The 12,643-nt window shown below is 50.2% G+C and overlaps 1 protein-coding gene across 2 annotated transcripts in view; it reads left to right on the top strand.

Moving 5' to 3' along the window:
- Nucleotides 1-12,643, top strand: part of C2CD2 (C2 calcium dependent domain containing 2) — a 48,419-nt gene that overhangs the window by 16,168 nt on the left and 19,608 nt on the right. Inside the window, exons 3-7 of one of the 2 annotated variants that reach the window (XM_054578631.1) lie at nucleotides 4,219-4,338; nucleotides 6,917-7,021; nucleotides 9,620-9,742; nucleotides 10,447-10,570; nucleotides 12,066-12,174. In XM_054578631.1, the coding sequence (XP_054434606.1) occupies nucleotides 4,219-4,338; nucleotides 6,917-7,021; nucleotides 9,620-9,742; nucleotides 10,447-10,570; nucleotides 12,066-12,174 (581 nt within the window). Of the gene's footprint in view, nucleotides 1-4,218; nucleotides 4,339-6,916; nucleotides 7,022-9,616; nucleotides 9,743-10,446; nucleotides 10,571-12,065; nucleotides 12,175-12,643 lie in introns of both variants that reach the window. The other variant, XM_054578622.1, reaches the window with a different exon arrangement.

The raw sequence follows: 12,643 nt of genomic DNA, 5'->3' as shown, positions 1-12,643 counted from the left end.
AAAGGAGCACAGTTTCAAGATAAGACCTATTTGTATAAGGATGTGAGTATGTAAGGGATACGACCTATTTGTATAGGAATGTGAGTGTTCAAGGTCTTGAAGCTGGATTCTGCTGTGCAGGTCGCCATGAAATGTGCTCGCTTTCGCATTCTGATGTGTCTCTGTCTGTGGCCTTTGCTCTTGATCATGGGAGTGGACCAGGGATGCCCTGACCTGCACCTGTCAGGCCAGGTGCTTGCGGACAAAAAAAAAAAAAAAAGAAAGAAAGAAAAGGTTCTGTAGGAAGCAACCTCGCAGGGCGATCTGATCTTAACCTCCTCCTGGGCAGGTCATAGTGGGTAATCACACCCCAGCGTATAACTTCTTCGGTAAAAGGCTTATCTTTGCCTTAAGCCAGCCCTGTGCCTTGTTTCTGTGCATCTAGGTTAACATACCTTTGGAAAGGTCCGTTTCAGACCTTGCCTTCTAAAGCGTGACCGCCCTCGGGAGAGCACATCATCTTCACTATCCTGCAATCCAATCGCTGCCTTTATTTCTCCCACCATCCTGTAATCTTCCCTATAGGTCTCTCCTTAACCCGGAGTGTGGAAATGGAGCTGCAAACTGCTATTCTAGAAAGCGTTTTTCTAAGTCTGCTGAGATCTTGCTTCCAGGTGTATCCTCTGTTTGGTTCAAACACATTTTTATACAAATTCTCTGCAGGCGTGTATGTTTTTATGTCAGTTTGCTCCTTGAGTTCGACTTCCACCTTTGGAACCCTCACCACATGTCACCTGCCCTCCATTAAATGCCTTCCTGGGTGCAGAGGAAGGGGATTTTTCTGGAACACACAGCTCAGCCTTTGGTTGCTTGCCTTGGGGATGGTTGTGGCGTTGAGGCATTCATCGCTTGCTTTGGGAAAACTATCTCAGGAGTAACGCGGTGGATCCGTGGCACCTGTTTTCACGGGTCCCCCTTCCTGTGCTCTTGGCTCTGCGGAGTCCGGCTCTGGGGCCCAAGGGGTCCCTTCTGTTCTCAGACAAGCCCTTGGTCCCACCACAGATACAAGATCTTGATTCTTTAAAAAAAATTTTTTTTAATTTATTTATTTTTAGACAGAGGGAAAGAGAGGGAGAAAAACATTAATGTGGGGTTGCCTCTTGTGTGCCCCTTACTGGGGACCTGGCTCACAACCCTGGCATGTGCCGTGACTGGGAGTCGTACCGGTGATCCTTTGGTTCGCAGGCCGGCGCCCAATCCAGTGAGCCACACCAGCCAGGGCACGAGATTCTGATTCTCTTTAACTTGAACTTAAGATCCAGCATCGCTCTCAGGCTGCTCCTCAGGGAAGCCAAGCCTCGAGTGCGGAAGAGCTCCAAGTCATGGGGACTCTCTGAGGAGCTAGCAGGGGAACTGCAGAAGGAATCCCCATACACATGGGGTCCTGGGGATTGGGAGACTCTGGGGTCCAGGTCAGGGCCTCTCTCTGTCCTTGGGTATTTTAGTAGCTGTCAACCCTGGTCATTCTGGCCACTTAGGGAGGCTCACCAGCAGGGATCTGGTACCCGGGGCCCTGCCTTCTGCTGTGCCAAGAGAGGGCCCCGCTCCGGGATGGCGAGGCCTTCCCGCTGTTCCCCTGGGCTGACGGAATTTAATCCTCATTGCGGATAACGCTTTAGTGCACTAGAAGATTACTTAATTTTTTAAAAGCTCCTTTGTGTTCTGCTCTCGTCCATTTGACAAATGGGCTGTTATTATTCTCTGGGTGGTGGGAAGAGGCTGGCCTGGAAGGGAGGTGGCCTGGTCGCTGTTCCTGAACCTGGCCTCATGGGAACAGTGGTAGCATTTTCTTTGGCCACATTGAATCGTCGAGGTAGGACTGGATGGTGGTTTTCATTAGCACCCCCAGCAGAACGGTGCCAAGGGGCCAGGAAACGGTCCCTTGGGGACTAGGTTGTATTTAGAGAGTCGGGAGGTTGTGGGCTGGGAAGAACCTCCAGCAGGGTCTCTCGGAAGAGCCCTTCGGACCCCTGGTTGTCTCGCTTTCTTCGGTGATGGCACTTATCTTCTTGATGTGACTTATCTTTGTGATGTGATGGTGATTTTGATCTTCGGAGTCCTCATTCTAGAAATTCTGATGTCTTGTAAAGTCTCTGTTTGGGTGTGCGCTTGTGTGTTTATTTGATTTTAATCAAGTGCCCAAGCTGTCTGTGCATCAAGGGACGGAGCGGCTGGGAGGCTCCTTGCAGAGCTGAACCAAAGGAAACCGTTACTTGCTTGCTGAGTCAGGGCACTAATAAAACTGCCAGCTCTCTCTCTTTTTTTTTTTAAGTTTTAATTTTTATTAGCCTCACCCAAGGACATTTTTTCATTGCTTTTAGAAAGAGAGGAAGGGAGAGAGAGATAGTGAGAGAGAGGCATCAATCGTTTGCGTCCCATAAGTGACCGGACCAGGGATTGAACCCACAGCCCAGGCATGTGCCCTGACCTGGAATCGAACCCGCAACCTTTTAGTTACAGAACAACATTCCAGCTGTGTCACACCAGCTGGGGCTAACGGTGTCAGTTTTCTTGGCAAAATTCTAATTAGCTTAGTATAGAAGATCCCAAAGCAATGGCAGAAGTAAACCAGTCAATTCTCTGGTTTTTCACTCTACACAGAAACAAAGACCTGGGATGCTGAGACAAGGCACAGTGACCTTTCTCTGTGTCATGCCATTTGTGTGTAGAACTCATCTGGCATCAAAACACGTTCCTCCAAAAAGGGTTGTTTATAGAGCATGTATTTTTAAAAAATGAATAGACGACATTTCTTATACAAATATTTTCTTGTTCCAACCTCATGTGAACTCTGGAGATGCCATAACATGATGAGGATATGGTAACAATTCCACGTAAATTAGGCTTCCGAGAGCGACTGTACAAAGACGGATGAAAACAAGGGTTGGCGGCTTTCTGCCAGTATTGGGAATGGGTGAAATTTTCTTCTTCTGGGTCCGTGGCAGCCACTGGAAATGGACCCCTTGCTGGGGGGCCGGGGGTGCAGGTCAGTTTTTGTGGGAGGGGGCAGGTGGGCTTGGTGTGGAGAGATGCCAGACGCTGGGAGGAAGGGGCAGGGACCAAAAAAAGGAAAAGGGGGACACTCTCGCCTGAACTTTGGGAAATAGCAGGCCCTGACAAAGGAACTATTTTGATAATCTTTCCACTGGTATTTTTGATTCTGATAAATCCACCAGAGAATTAAAAAATGTTCTCTTTCTTCCCAAGTGACACCCTCCAAGCGAGGGAGTCAGCTGTTCCCTTAGGATGTGGTGGGGGGAGGGAAGTCCATCCTGTCCCGTCTCACCCTCTGCCACCTGATGGCCTGGCTTTGGCCAGACACGCTGGTCATCTCCTAGCCTCCCTACATCCGCCACCGCTGCCCCTGCTGCCCCGTGTGCACAGCGGGCACCTGGCCAGGGAGTCAGCCCATGCTGGGCTTGCTTGACATTCTGCCAGAAGGGTGGCTGACCCCTCATTCGTCCAGGCTGCTTCTGTAGGGGAATTCTGGGGCAGGAACTGGATATTGCTCTGTGTGGTGACAGCTATCACAATTGTCACAATCATGCCTCCAAAATGCTTTGTGATTTATATCAGGAGGATGGCCTGGTTTATTCCTGGTGTAATTACTTGTCTTCCTAAACGAGCTCACTTGATAATTCTATCTTTAAGGCTGTGGAATTTCATTAACTGTTTAATATTTCATATGTTCTTTGAATTATTCCCACATCTTTGAAAACCATGATAGGTTAAAATTGATTTAGTAGAGAAACAATTTCCTGTGTTCTCGATACAGTTTTAAATTTTTTTTTTTAACTCATCGCATCTATAACTTATTTTCTTTTTAAGGCTCATTTTTCAGTGAGAGCTGATGGCTAATAGCTTTCACTTGTAGGAATGTAGAAATGTCTGGGGAATTTAAAATCTGCTGGCGTGGAGAAATAGGACAAAGTCATATTTAAAGAAAAGAGTCTTTACATGTAGCGGGAGCTCAACAGCTAGATTTGGGCAAGAAAGAGTTTAGCTCCTGAGAAATCCATCAGGAAAAAAAGGTTCAAAATGTTTTTTCCAGTTTTCCAAATACTGCCGAATAGAAGAGATGTGCATCTGGATGTGTTTCCAAGTTTGAAACCCCCAAGTCTTGTGCTTGCTGATCTCTGTCTCACAAAGTCCCACGACAGCTATCTCGTTCCTCTCCAGGTGGTGTCTTGTCACGTGGTGGGCAGGACCCTCCAGTTCCTGGTCAGCACGGGGCCAGCCTCGTCCGAGGACCCGGGGCGCCCGCAGTACAGTGTGCAGCTCGCCCCCCTTCATTTGCAGGTGAGGTTGGGGGGGCGTGCGGATCGTGGGGAACGGTTCTTGTCCACCTGGAGGGCACGTCTGTCAGTTGCCATTCATTCCCTAATTTCCCAGCTGTCACCCCCCCTTCCGCATTGTCTCTGTAGGGAACCCAAAGTGTGTGATACGTACAGAACATGTGTGCACACACATGTACTTACATATGTATACACATGTGTATGCACGCATACATGTATACACATGCATACACACGTGTGTGCAATGAATTTAGAGGCTGTTCATCTATCAGAAATGGGAGAGATGGTATTTTTCAAGGCACTTGAACAAGTCAGGGTGCATCCACTGGTGGAATCAGGTGATGGGCAGGCAAGGGGAGGGGAGGGGCTCTGTTTGGAATCAGCTCTGGGCCTCGCACGTCGTCACAGCTTCGGGGATGGACTGGGGCTTCCTGTTTTTAGTGTCTGAGCAAGTCAACTTTAAAAAGACCTCTTATTATTTTTTATAAGTTAAAAAATGAGGATTACCATTATTATTCAGAAAATAGACATTATAATTATAATAGACGCAACTATTATATGCCATTCATAGTCTATGTAATTGAATTATATGGTCAATGATGAATATATAATCAAATACTTAATTATATATATAAATCATATAAAATTACAAATATTCATAATTGTGTATCACAATTATAAAGAGACATATAGAACAATTATAATAGACTTATTAGTGAAACTTCTGGATTGCTGAACTGTCACAGCATCTCTGACATGAAGCAGAAGTTCATAACTACGCTGGGTGAACAGGATTTTCTGCCACCTAAATAGCTTCTTTTCTGAAATCTAGTCCCCCATCCCCCGCAATAACAACCTTTGTTTGAGCTGAAGAGGTTAAGGGCCCCAAGGCCCTGTCAGATATCAACGCCTCCTATTCTGCCCTGTTTTGTGGACAATGTGTCTAGGAAATAACATCCCCTCGTGCGGCACGTTCACAGGACACCTGCCACGTCCCAGGACTGAGTGAGTCCAGCAAGGACCCAAAACACGAGCAGAGCAAATGTAGTTTCTGAAATGGGGAATAAAAAAGTGTGTGTGATACGTGTATTATGTGTCATTATGTGTCATGAGAGCCGCTCAGACACAAGGAACACAATTGTATCTTCGATCTCTTAGCACAGTTTCAAAGCCGCCTATGGGTTAGTCCTTGGGCAGAGGCAGCTGGGGGAGGTTGGTCCATTATTCATGAGCGCTCAGGGGGCGGGCCTCCCGCCACTCCGCTGTTCTCCAGGTGAAAGGGGCACACGGGGGCCAGCCGCCAGGCTTGCTGCCACCCCCGCCCCTGCCAGGTGGGGGTGACGCAGGGACCTGTGTCGATACAATAGTGCGAGTGCACTTGTTCTGGAGTCGTGAGGGACAGCGTCGTTTCTCTTTCCCTCTCTCTAGCCCCAGGAGGGGGTCCTGAGGATTCAGAAATACTGAAGGCATCCTTTCCTCCCTTTGGTTGGGGGCTGGGGAGGAGGTTGGGGGTGGGAAGAGCTGAGATTTTTGTCTCTGGCTGAAGAGTGAAGGCTGGTGTGTTAGTCTGATGGCTGCAAAAACAAATTACTGCAAACTCAGCTTAACACAGCACAAATTACGTTACCGTACTGTGATCTGGTTCCAACAGAGGCTCAAATCCAGGTGTTGGTGGGCTGCTGTCCTTTCTGGAAGCTCCGGGGGAGAGCCTGTTTCCTTGCTCACTTGGGTTGTTGGCAGATCAGCTCCTTGCGGTGGTAGGACGGAGGGCCGGCTGTGAGCCGTAGGCGGTTCCTGGCCCCGAGGGGCAGCCTCATTGCCGGGCTCGGGGGACCCATCCTCCAGCCTCAAGTCCCATCTCTGGTGTGCTCTGCTGCCGTCCTCTTCCATTTTTAAGGGCTCATATGCCCCCCTGGGCTCACCAGGACAACCCAGGGTCACCTGCTCTTCTCAGGGCTCTTCCCCTAATCGCACCCGCAAAATCCCTTTCGCTGTGTGAGGTCACCTATTCATGGGTTCCAAGGACTGGGGCGTGGACATCTTTGGGTGGAGCCACCTTTCTGCCATGACAGATGGGGAGGGTTGAACAGGACACTGTGAGAGGTCAGCGTCCAGTTAGGGGTTGTGTGGTGGCCCAGGCAAGAGAGGACCAGACGCCGGGGCGCTGTGAGCACCGCGCTCGGGCGCGGGGCTGGCTCGGGCAGCCTGCTTCCCGCCTCTCACTCCTTCTCCTTCGCATCTTGGCGATGCTCCCAGGAGAGAAATGCAGAGCACAGAGAATTTCACGTAGCTGCAGAGCTCCGGTGACACTTGCCCTTTAGCCACCAGCCCTGAGATTCCTTGCTGAGTGGTAGACGGGGGCAGAGGACAGTGCTGGTAGTAAAGGGGAAGGTCAAGGAGTGTGGGACCGACCCTCTTCTCTATTGTGAAAGCGCATGATATGGTACAGGGAGGCTACGCAGTTACCTAAGGAAATCAATCAGTGAACACACCTGGACGTACACCCATACACACGCAGGTGCACGTGGAGGCTCTGGTGGAGACACAGCCCTTTGATAACTACTATTTTTTTCCTTTTAAAGCTGGAGCTGCACATGAAAGAGAAGAGAGAGGACATTCAGATCCGGTGGTCATTCATCAGTGTGCCAGAAATGACCATTACGATCCAGCCGAGAGCGCCGGGGGAGGTCAGTCCATAGATTCCCATGATGCCTTCAGTGGTGTCTTGTGAACACGTGGGCGCCGTGATGGGTTTAACGCCCACTCTTGAACTGGGCCTGCACCTGGAATCACCTGGCAGCTACTCAGGACCCTGAAGGCTGCCTGCCACCCGACGCGGGCGGGACTGGGCTGGGAAGTTTTTAAGCGCGCGTGTGCGGCGGAGGTTGCGAACTGCTGAGGTAATGAAGCCGCGGTGTTCCTTGGCGTTCTATCATGTCTGGTCATCAGGTCTGCTCTTCTGCTACCGCTGCAGCTGAGCCCGGCCAACTCCGAGGCGGGTGATGACAATATTTTGGAACTAGGTAGAAGTGACGGTTGTACAGCAGTTTGAATGCACTAAATGCCACTAGCTGTGTCCTGAAAAATGGTTAATTTTACGGTATGCAAATTTCACCTCAATTTAAAAATGGGATGTCGAGTACCAATTAGAGAGAGAGGGGACGGCAGAGTGGTTGTGGGGCACAGACCCGGGAGCCTTAGCCGTCTGGGTCTGGCTCCCTGCTCTGCCACGGATGAGCCACGTGACCCTTCCCATGCTAACCCACTTTTCCGTGCCTCAGTTTCCTCACCTGTAAAGTACAGACAAAGATGCTCAAGGCGGTTGTGAAGATTAAATTAGTGCATGTAAGTGTGTAAAGTCAAGGCTGACAGATCCTAAGAGTGATGTAAATATTAGCTATTTTGATTGTTACTAGTTTAGCGAATAGGTTTTCAATAAATGGTGGGCTTGGCCTGAATTTGCTGTAGCAAGGCCTGGTGTCCTTAGGACACCAAAGACCAGCTGCTTCACTCACGGGAGACAAGCCCACATGTTGGGGGTTCTCAGGTCTGTAGTCCTGAGCAGGGCAGGGACGGGCTGGAGCCCCACGTTGAAGGTGTTTACCCCAGAGGTGACCTGGGACACCAGAGGGCCGTCTTCAGCGGCAGCGCCGGGACCAGGGCGGGCCTGCCAGGCACTGGCAGACGCTCCCGCTGCTGCGGCAGCTCCCCCGAAACTGCGGAGCCGCAGCGCTGACGCCTGCGCAGCCCGCCGAGCATCACCGTTCTGTTCCAACCAGAGCCAGCTTTTAAGAGTTTAAAACAAAAGCTTTAATATTTAAACAGGATTTTAATTGGCGTTTTTAAAAACAGATCCCGCTTGCTTAAACATTGCTACTGAGACATGATATACAGAAAAGTGCCCGCATCGCCTGCCCGTGTCTCGCTCAGAGTCCCCACACCGTGCACCCCTGGGGCCCAGCACCCAGCTCGGCAAACGCCAGCGGGAACGGCTCCCCAGGGGCCTCCTCTGCCCACCCCTTCCACTCCCTGGCCCCGCCCCCCGCCCCAGTGCAGACCACCCTCCTGACTTCTGTGTGAGTTATCCATGCATGCCCCTAATCGCTGTGAACCTGGCAGCCTAAAACAACACACGTTTATTATCTCCTACTTTTTGTCCATCCATCCAGGCAGGGCTTAGAAGGGTCTCACAGGCGGTACTCAAAGTCTCAGCCAAACTGCATCTTTCTGGAGGTCAGGGTCCTCTTCCAGGCTCATGTGGTTGTTGGCAAAACTCATCTCCTTGACACCGTAGGACTGAGGTTCCAGTTCTTTGCTGGCTGTGGGCTGTGGGCTGTTCTCAGCTCCCAAGTCCCTGCCCTGTGGCCTCTTCACTCACGGAAGCTGACTTCCCCAAGGCCAGCAGGAGCAGTCTCTCCTCCAGTTTGCTAAGAGGAAGTCTTATATAACACACATTTTGACACTGTGTCACCTTTGCCGTATCTCAGGCAAGTCTCAGGTCCCGCCTGCACTCAAGGTGAGGGGTCGTCTTAGAATCCTGCCCGCCACAAACAGCACGGACTAGTTTTGCCTGTTTTGGTACATTATGTACGGAGTTCATACAGTGTGGGCATTTCTGTTTGGCACTTTTCAGTGAGCACCACGTCTGTGGGATTCATCCATGTTGCGTGTGTGGTTGTACACTGTTTGTGCTCATTGCCCTGCCACATCCCCAGGTGTGGCTGCCCCACAATTTATGGATCCATTTAGCGCTTCATGGGCACTTAGATAGTTTCCAGTTTGGGGCTGCTATGACTAGTGGCACTGTGAACATTCTAGAATGTGTGAGCACAATTCTGCTGGGTATTAATTATCGTAGCTTTATCTTGACATCTGGCTATATAAGTTGTTCCACTTTGCTGTTCTTCTAAAAGCTGCCTTCATTCTTATCAGGCCTTTCCATTTACTGGAATGCTTTTTAATTTAAAAAAAAATCAAATATCATGCAAGAAAGAGAAACCATGTGTCTGTATGTTTGAGGAAAATGACTGAAAAGGATATACACAGAAATAAGAACATTTCTATGGTGCACATGGTTAATTTTTTTAGGGTGAATTATTCTGAGATAAGTAAAAAGGACCCTCTCTCCCAGATATCTCACGGGTGCTAATCTGACCCCCTGGAGTCCCGGCAACACCAAGTGTGTTCATCTCGGGGACATAGTGAAGAGAGCCAAGTGTTTGCCTGTCCTTTTGCACACAGGCGCGGTCATGAAATGACTTGGTGACTTCCTCTTCTTTCAGCAGGACCAGGCGACTGAGGTGAATGTAATATGTGAAACTCTCAAGGATATTTTGAAGTACCTGGTTAGCTCCGCCTCCCCATCGGTGGTTCTGAGCACCAAACCTGTGGATGTGAGGGAAGTTCAGGTAAACCTGTCCAAGGGATGTGAGCCCCCGGCAGGGATGGCGGCCTGCCTCTATAGAGAGACTGCGTGTGTTCTACGCTCCTCCACCTTGCCGCGGCAGAGCGAGGTTGCACGAGCGCCTGCTGGTCTGTAGCGAGCATGCTCGTGGGAAGCTTTGCCTTCAGGGTGCAGGTTTTCAAATCCTTTGGGATGGGAGGAAGAGGGCCACTCAGCATAGTGGCCCTCTGAGGCCTGGCCCTCTGCCTTTCAGAAGCCTAAACTTGACTTCTTACTCCGCTCAGAGCCTGTGATCTTGGACCTCGTCCTTCCAGGACTGAGGCACCTGGGAAAGCCACGTAGCCATGAGGATGTGCCCTGAAGCAGGCAGAGCAAGGTGCACTGGATAGGCACGCCGTCCAGTCCAGGCTGAGCACAGCCTGCTGACCCGCAGCCCGCTCTGTCTTAAGTACGTGGCCTCGGTCAGCCATGGACCCACCCGTTCGCCCCAGGATCCACCCACAGCACGGTGCTGCGGCGCCCTCTCAGGCTGAGTGCGTCGCTGCTTTGGGGATATAGATGGCTCCCAAGCAGGCAGCGGTTCTGGTTGATGGTGCCCGACCTTCCCGCAAGGAGGGAAGCTGTCACCAAGCAGACCCCGGTGTTCGGGCTCCGGCTGCGCCCCGCCCTCCGCCTCCCCGCGGGTCACTGCTCCTTCTCTCCCTGCAGAACCTTCAGCGCGCTCCACCTGCCTCTCAGGAACCCTGCCCTCCCAAACCTCCAAGGGCTCACGATCTCAAATTACTGGTGAAGAACATCCGAGCCTCGCTGCTTAACCATCCTGGTGCTTCAGGTGGGTGGCGGTCAGCAGGAGCTCTGCGTGATGGCAGGGTGCCTGGCCTGCTGTAGAAGGGACTGTCCCACAGCAGGAGCGGAGAGAGGGGTGACCTGAGGGTTCTTGGTGGCCCCCTTCCTTTGGGTCTGCACTGTGATCCTGCCTTTGAGCAAAGAAGAGCCCGAAAACTATAATAATAATGCAAGTCCATTAAAATACAACCTGGATTTCAGATACCCGAAGGAAGGAAGGAACGCAATGGTAGCTTCGTCCTTTTCCTTGAGTCTGGAAGGCACTATCCTTCTTTTCTTTTCTCTCTTTCTTCTTTTTTTCTTTTTTCACTGTTGAACCTGAAAATGCATGTTAAGCATCCCTGGCCTGCTTGCCTGGAAGGTGAGGTGCCACGTGGGTGGTTTATGGGTGCGGGAGGACTTTGGCCCTGGTGGGTCCCTTTGATGCAGAAAGGCTGCTATCTGAGTGAAGACAAAAGTGACCCCCAGAATAGATGACTTTTCAGGTGGTTCTGGATCACCGCTGAGACCGCAGATGCGTAGCAGCCCAGGACAGGGCACAGCTCTCCCCTTCGATTCAGTTTTGCTGAGAACTGAAGTAACTCCTTTCCCGTTGTCTGCGGATGGTGGGGGTTACTTACCTTTGTCTGCAAGGAACTTCGTCCCGTTCCAAGTGCAGACAGGCCCCGTTTAACAACCAGGACTCTGCAAAGTTAGTTGTGGGGGGCGGTTTTGGTAAAAGCACTTGCATGCTGCTCTCTGAGGCCCTGCATTTAGTGACCAGGAAAGGACTTCCTGGAGTCAGGTGGCCAGGGTTGGGGTCCCTGTCAGAGTCTGAGTCTCCCTTGGAAGGTGACTGTGAAGATTGATTAGTAAGATGCTGTGTGCGGAACACCTAACGCCACCAGGCACATGGTGAACGGTCAATAGATTTCAATTATTGATCACGTGTTGTATTTAGGGCCATGTGCTGAGAGGCAGGCCTTGCCCAGAAGCAGAAACGGCTGCTGGAGGGTGGAGTGCGCATTACCTGGAAAAGCACCCCTGGAGAGGTTTGCAGCGAGCTGAGTCAGGAATAAAGAACACGTCCGTTGTCCGTGGGGCAGTGGGTTCTGTGTGGGTCACCCCAGATACCCGGCCTTTGGCAAGTGGCGAGTCTTGTCCAGAAGTGGGGGCCGCATCTCTGCTGTATCAGGTCGCCCCCAGGAAGGGTACCCCACCATGAGGCTACGCCTGCAGCCAGAACTGAGGGGTCAGCAGGCACTTGAGGTCAGCCTGGGACTCCGCATATCAAATGGGTGTGGAAAATCTTTATCCCCACATGTAGCGCAGTGCTTTGAGAGTTTATCAAAAGCAAATGAAAGAAGAATGGCCCCTCAGAAGTGTGGGTGAGTCAAGACCTTAGGCATTATATTTAGCCTTTCTTTCATATGCAAAAGTGTCTTAAAGCAAATGAAAAACAAAAGTAAAAGGCCATGCGGTGCCCCTCTGCTCGGTTCCAGGCAACGGTAACCTCCGCTGTGTAGCTCAGCTGAACGATCCTGTTCAGAAGTTCTCCAGCGCTCTTCCGAAGAACACTACTGACCTCGCTTGGGAAGAAGAATTCACCTTGTGCGTGCAGTTCAGTTGCCATGGGCCTGGGTTTCCATGGTGACACCTACTCAAGACTGCCAACTCCTGTGATCATTTTGTAGCACCAAAAAAAAGTGGTTTTTTTTTTTTAATTTAAAAAAAATGTATTAAGCATCTGAGGTAGCTTTAAGTCAAACATAGATTTCTTTCTTTTTTTACTTTATTTTTGTTGTTGTCACTATTACAGATATTCCCATTGCTCCCCCCACAACGAAAATTTATAATGCCCAAGAGGCAGCTTTATATGTGCCCAAAAGATATTCACTGACATTTAATATCCATTTCTAATGTTAAAAATCTTAATTAGAACAAGATTTATGGACACATCTTTAAAAAGATTTTTTAAAAAATCACTGAAAGTGATAAATACCAGAGCAGTTCCAATAAAGTCAAGAGAAAGATACTCACTGTTTGTTCTAGAAGCTCTGGTTAATGCAATTAGATAAGA

Source organism: Pteronotus mesoamericanus, unplaced genomic scaffold, assembly GCF_021234165.1.
Source record: "Pteronotus mesoamericanus isolate MK-2021 breed Mesoamerican mustached bat unplaced genomic scaffold, CSHL_Meso_final contig_116, whole genome shotgun sequence".
Taxonomy (NCBI): domain Eukaryota; kingdom Metazoa; phylum Chordata; class Mammalia; order Chiroptera; family Mormoopidae; genus Pteronotus; species Pteronotus mesoamericanus.
Note: the sequence above shows the minus strand (reverse complement) of the source record. Positions and strands in the feature narration are given on the sequence as shown.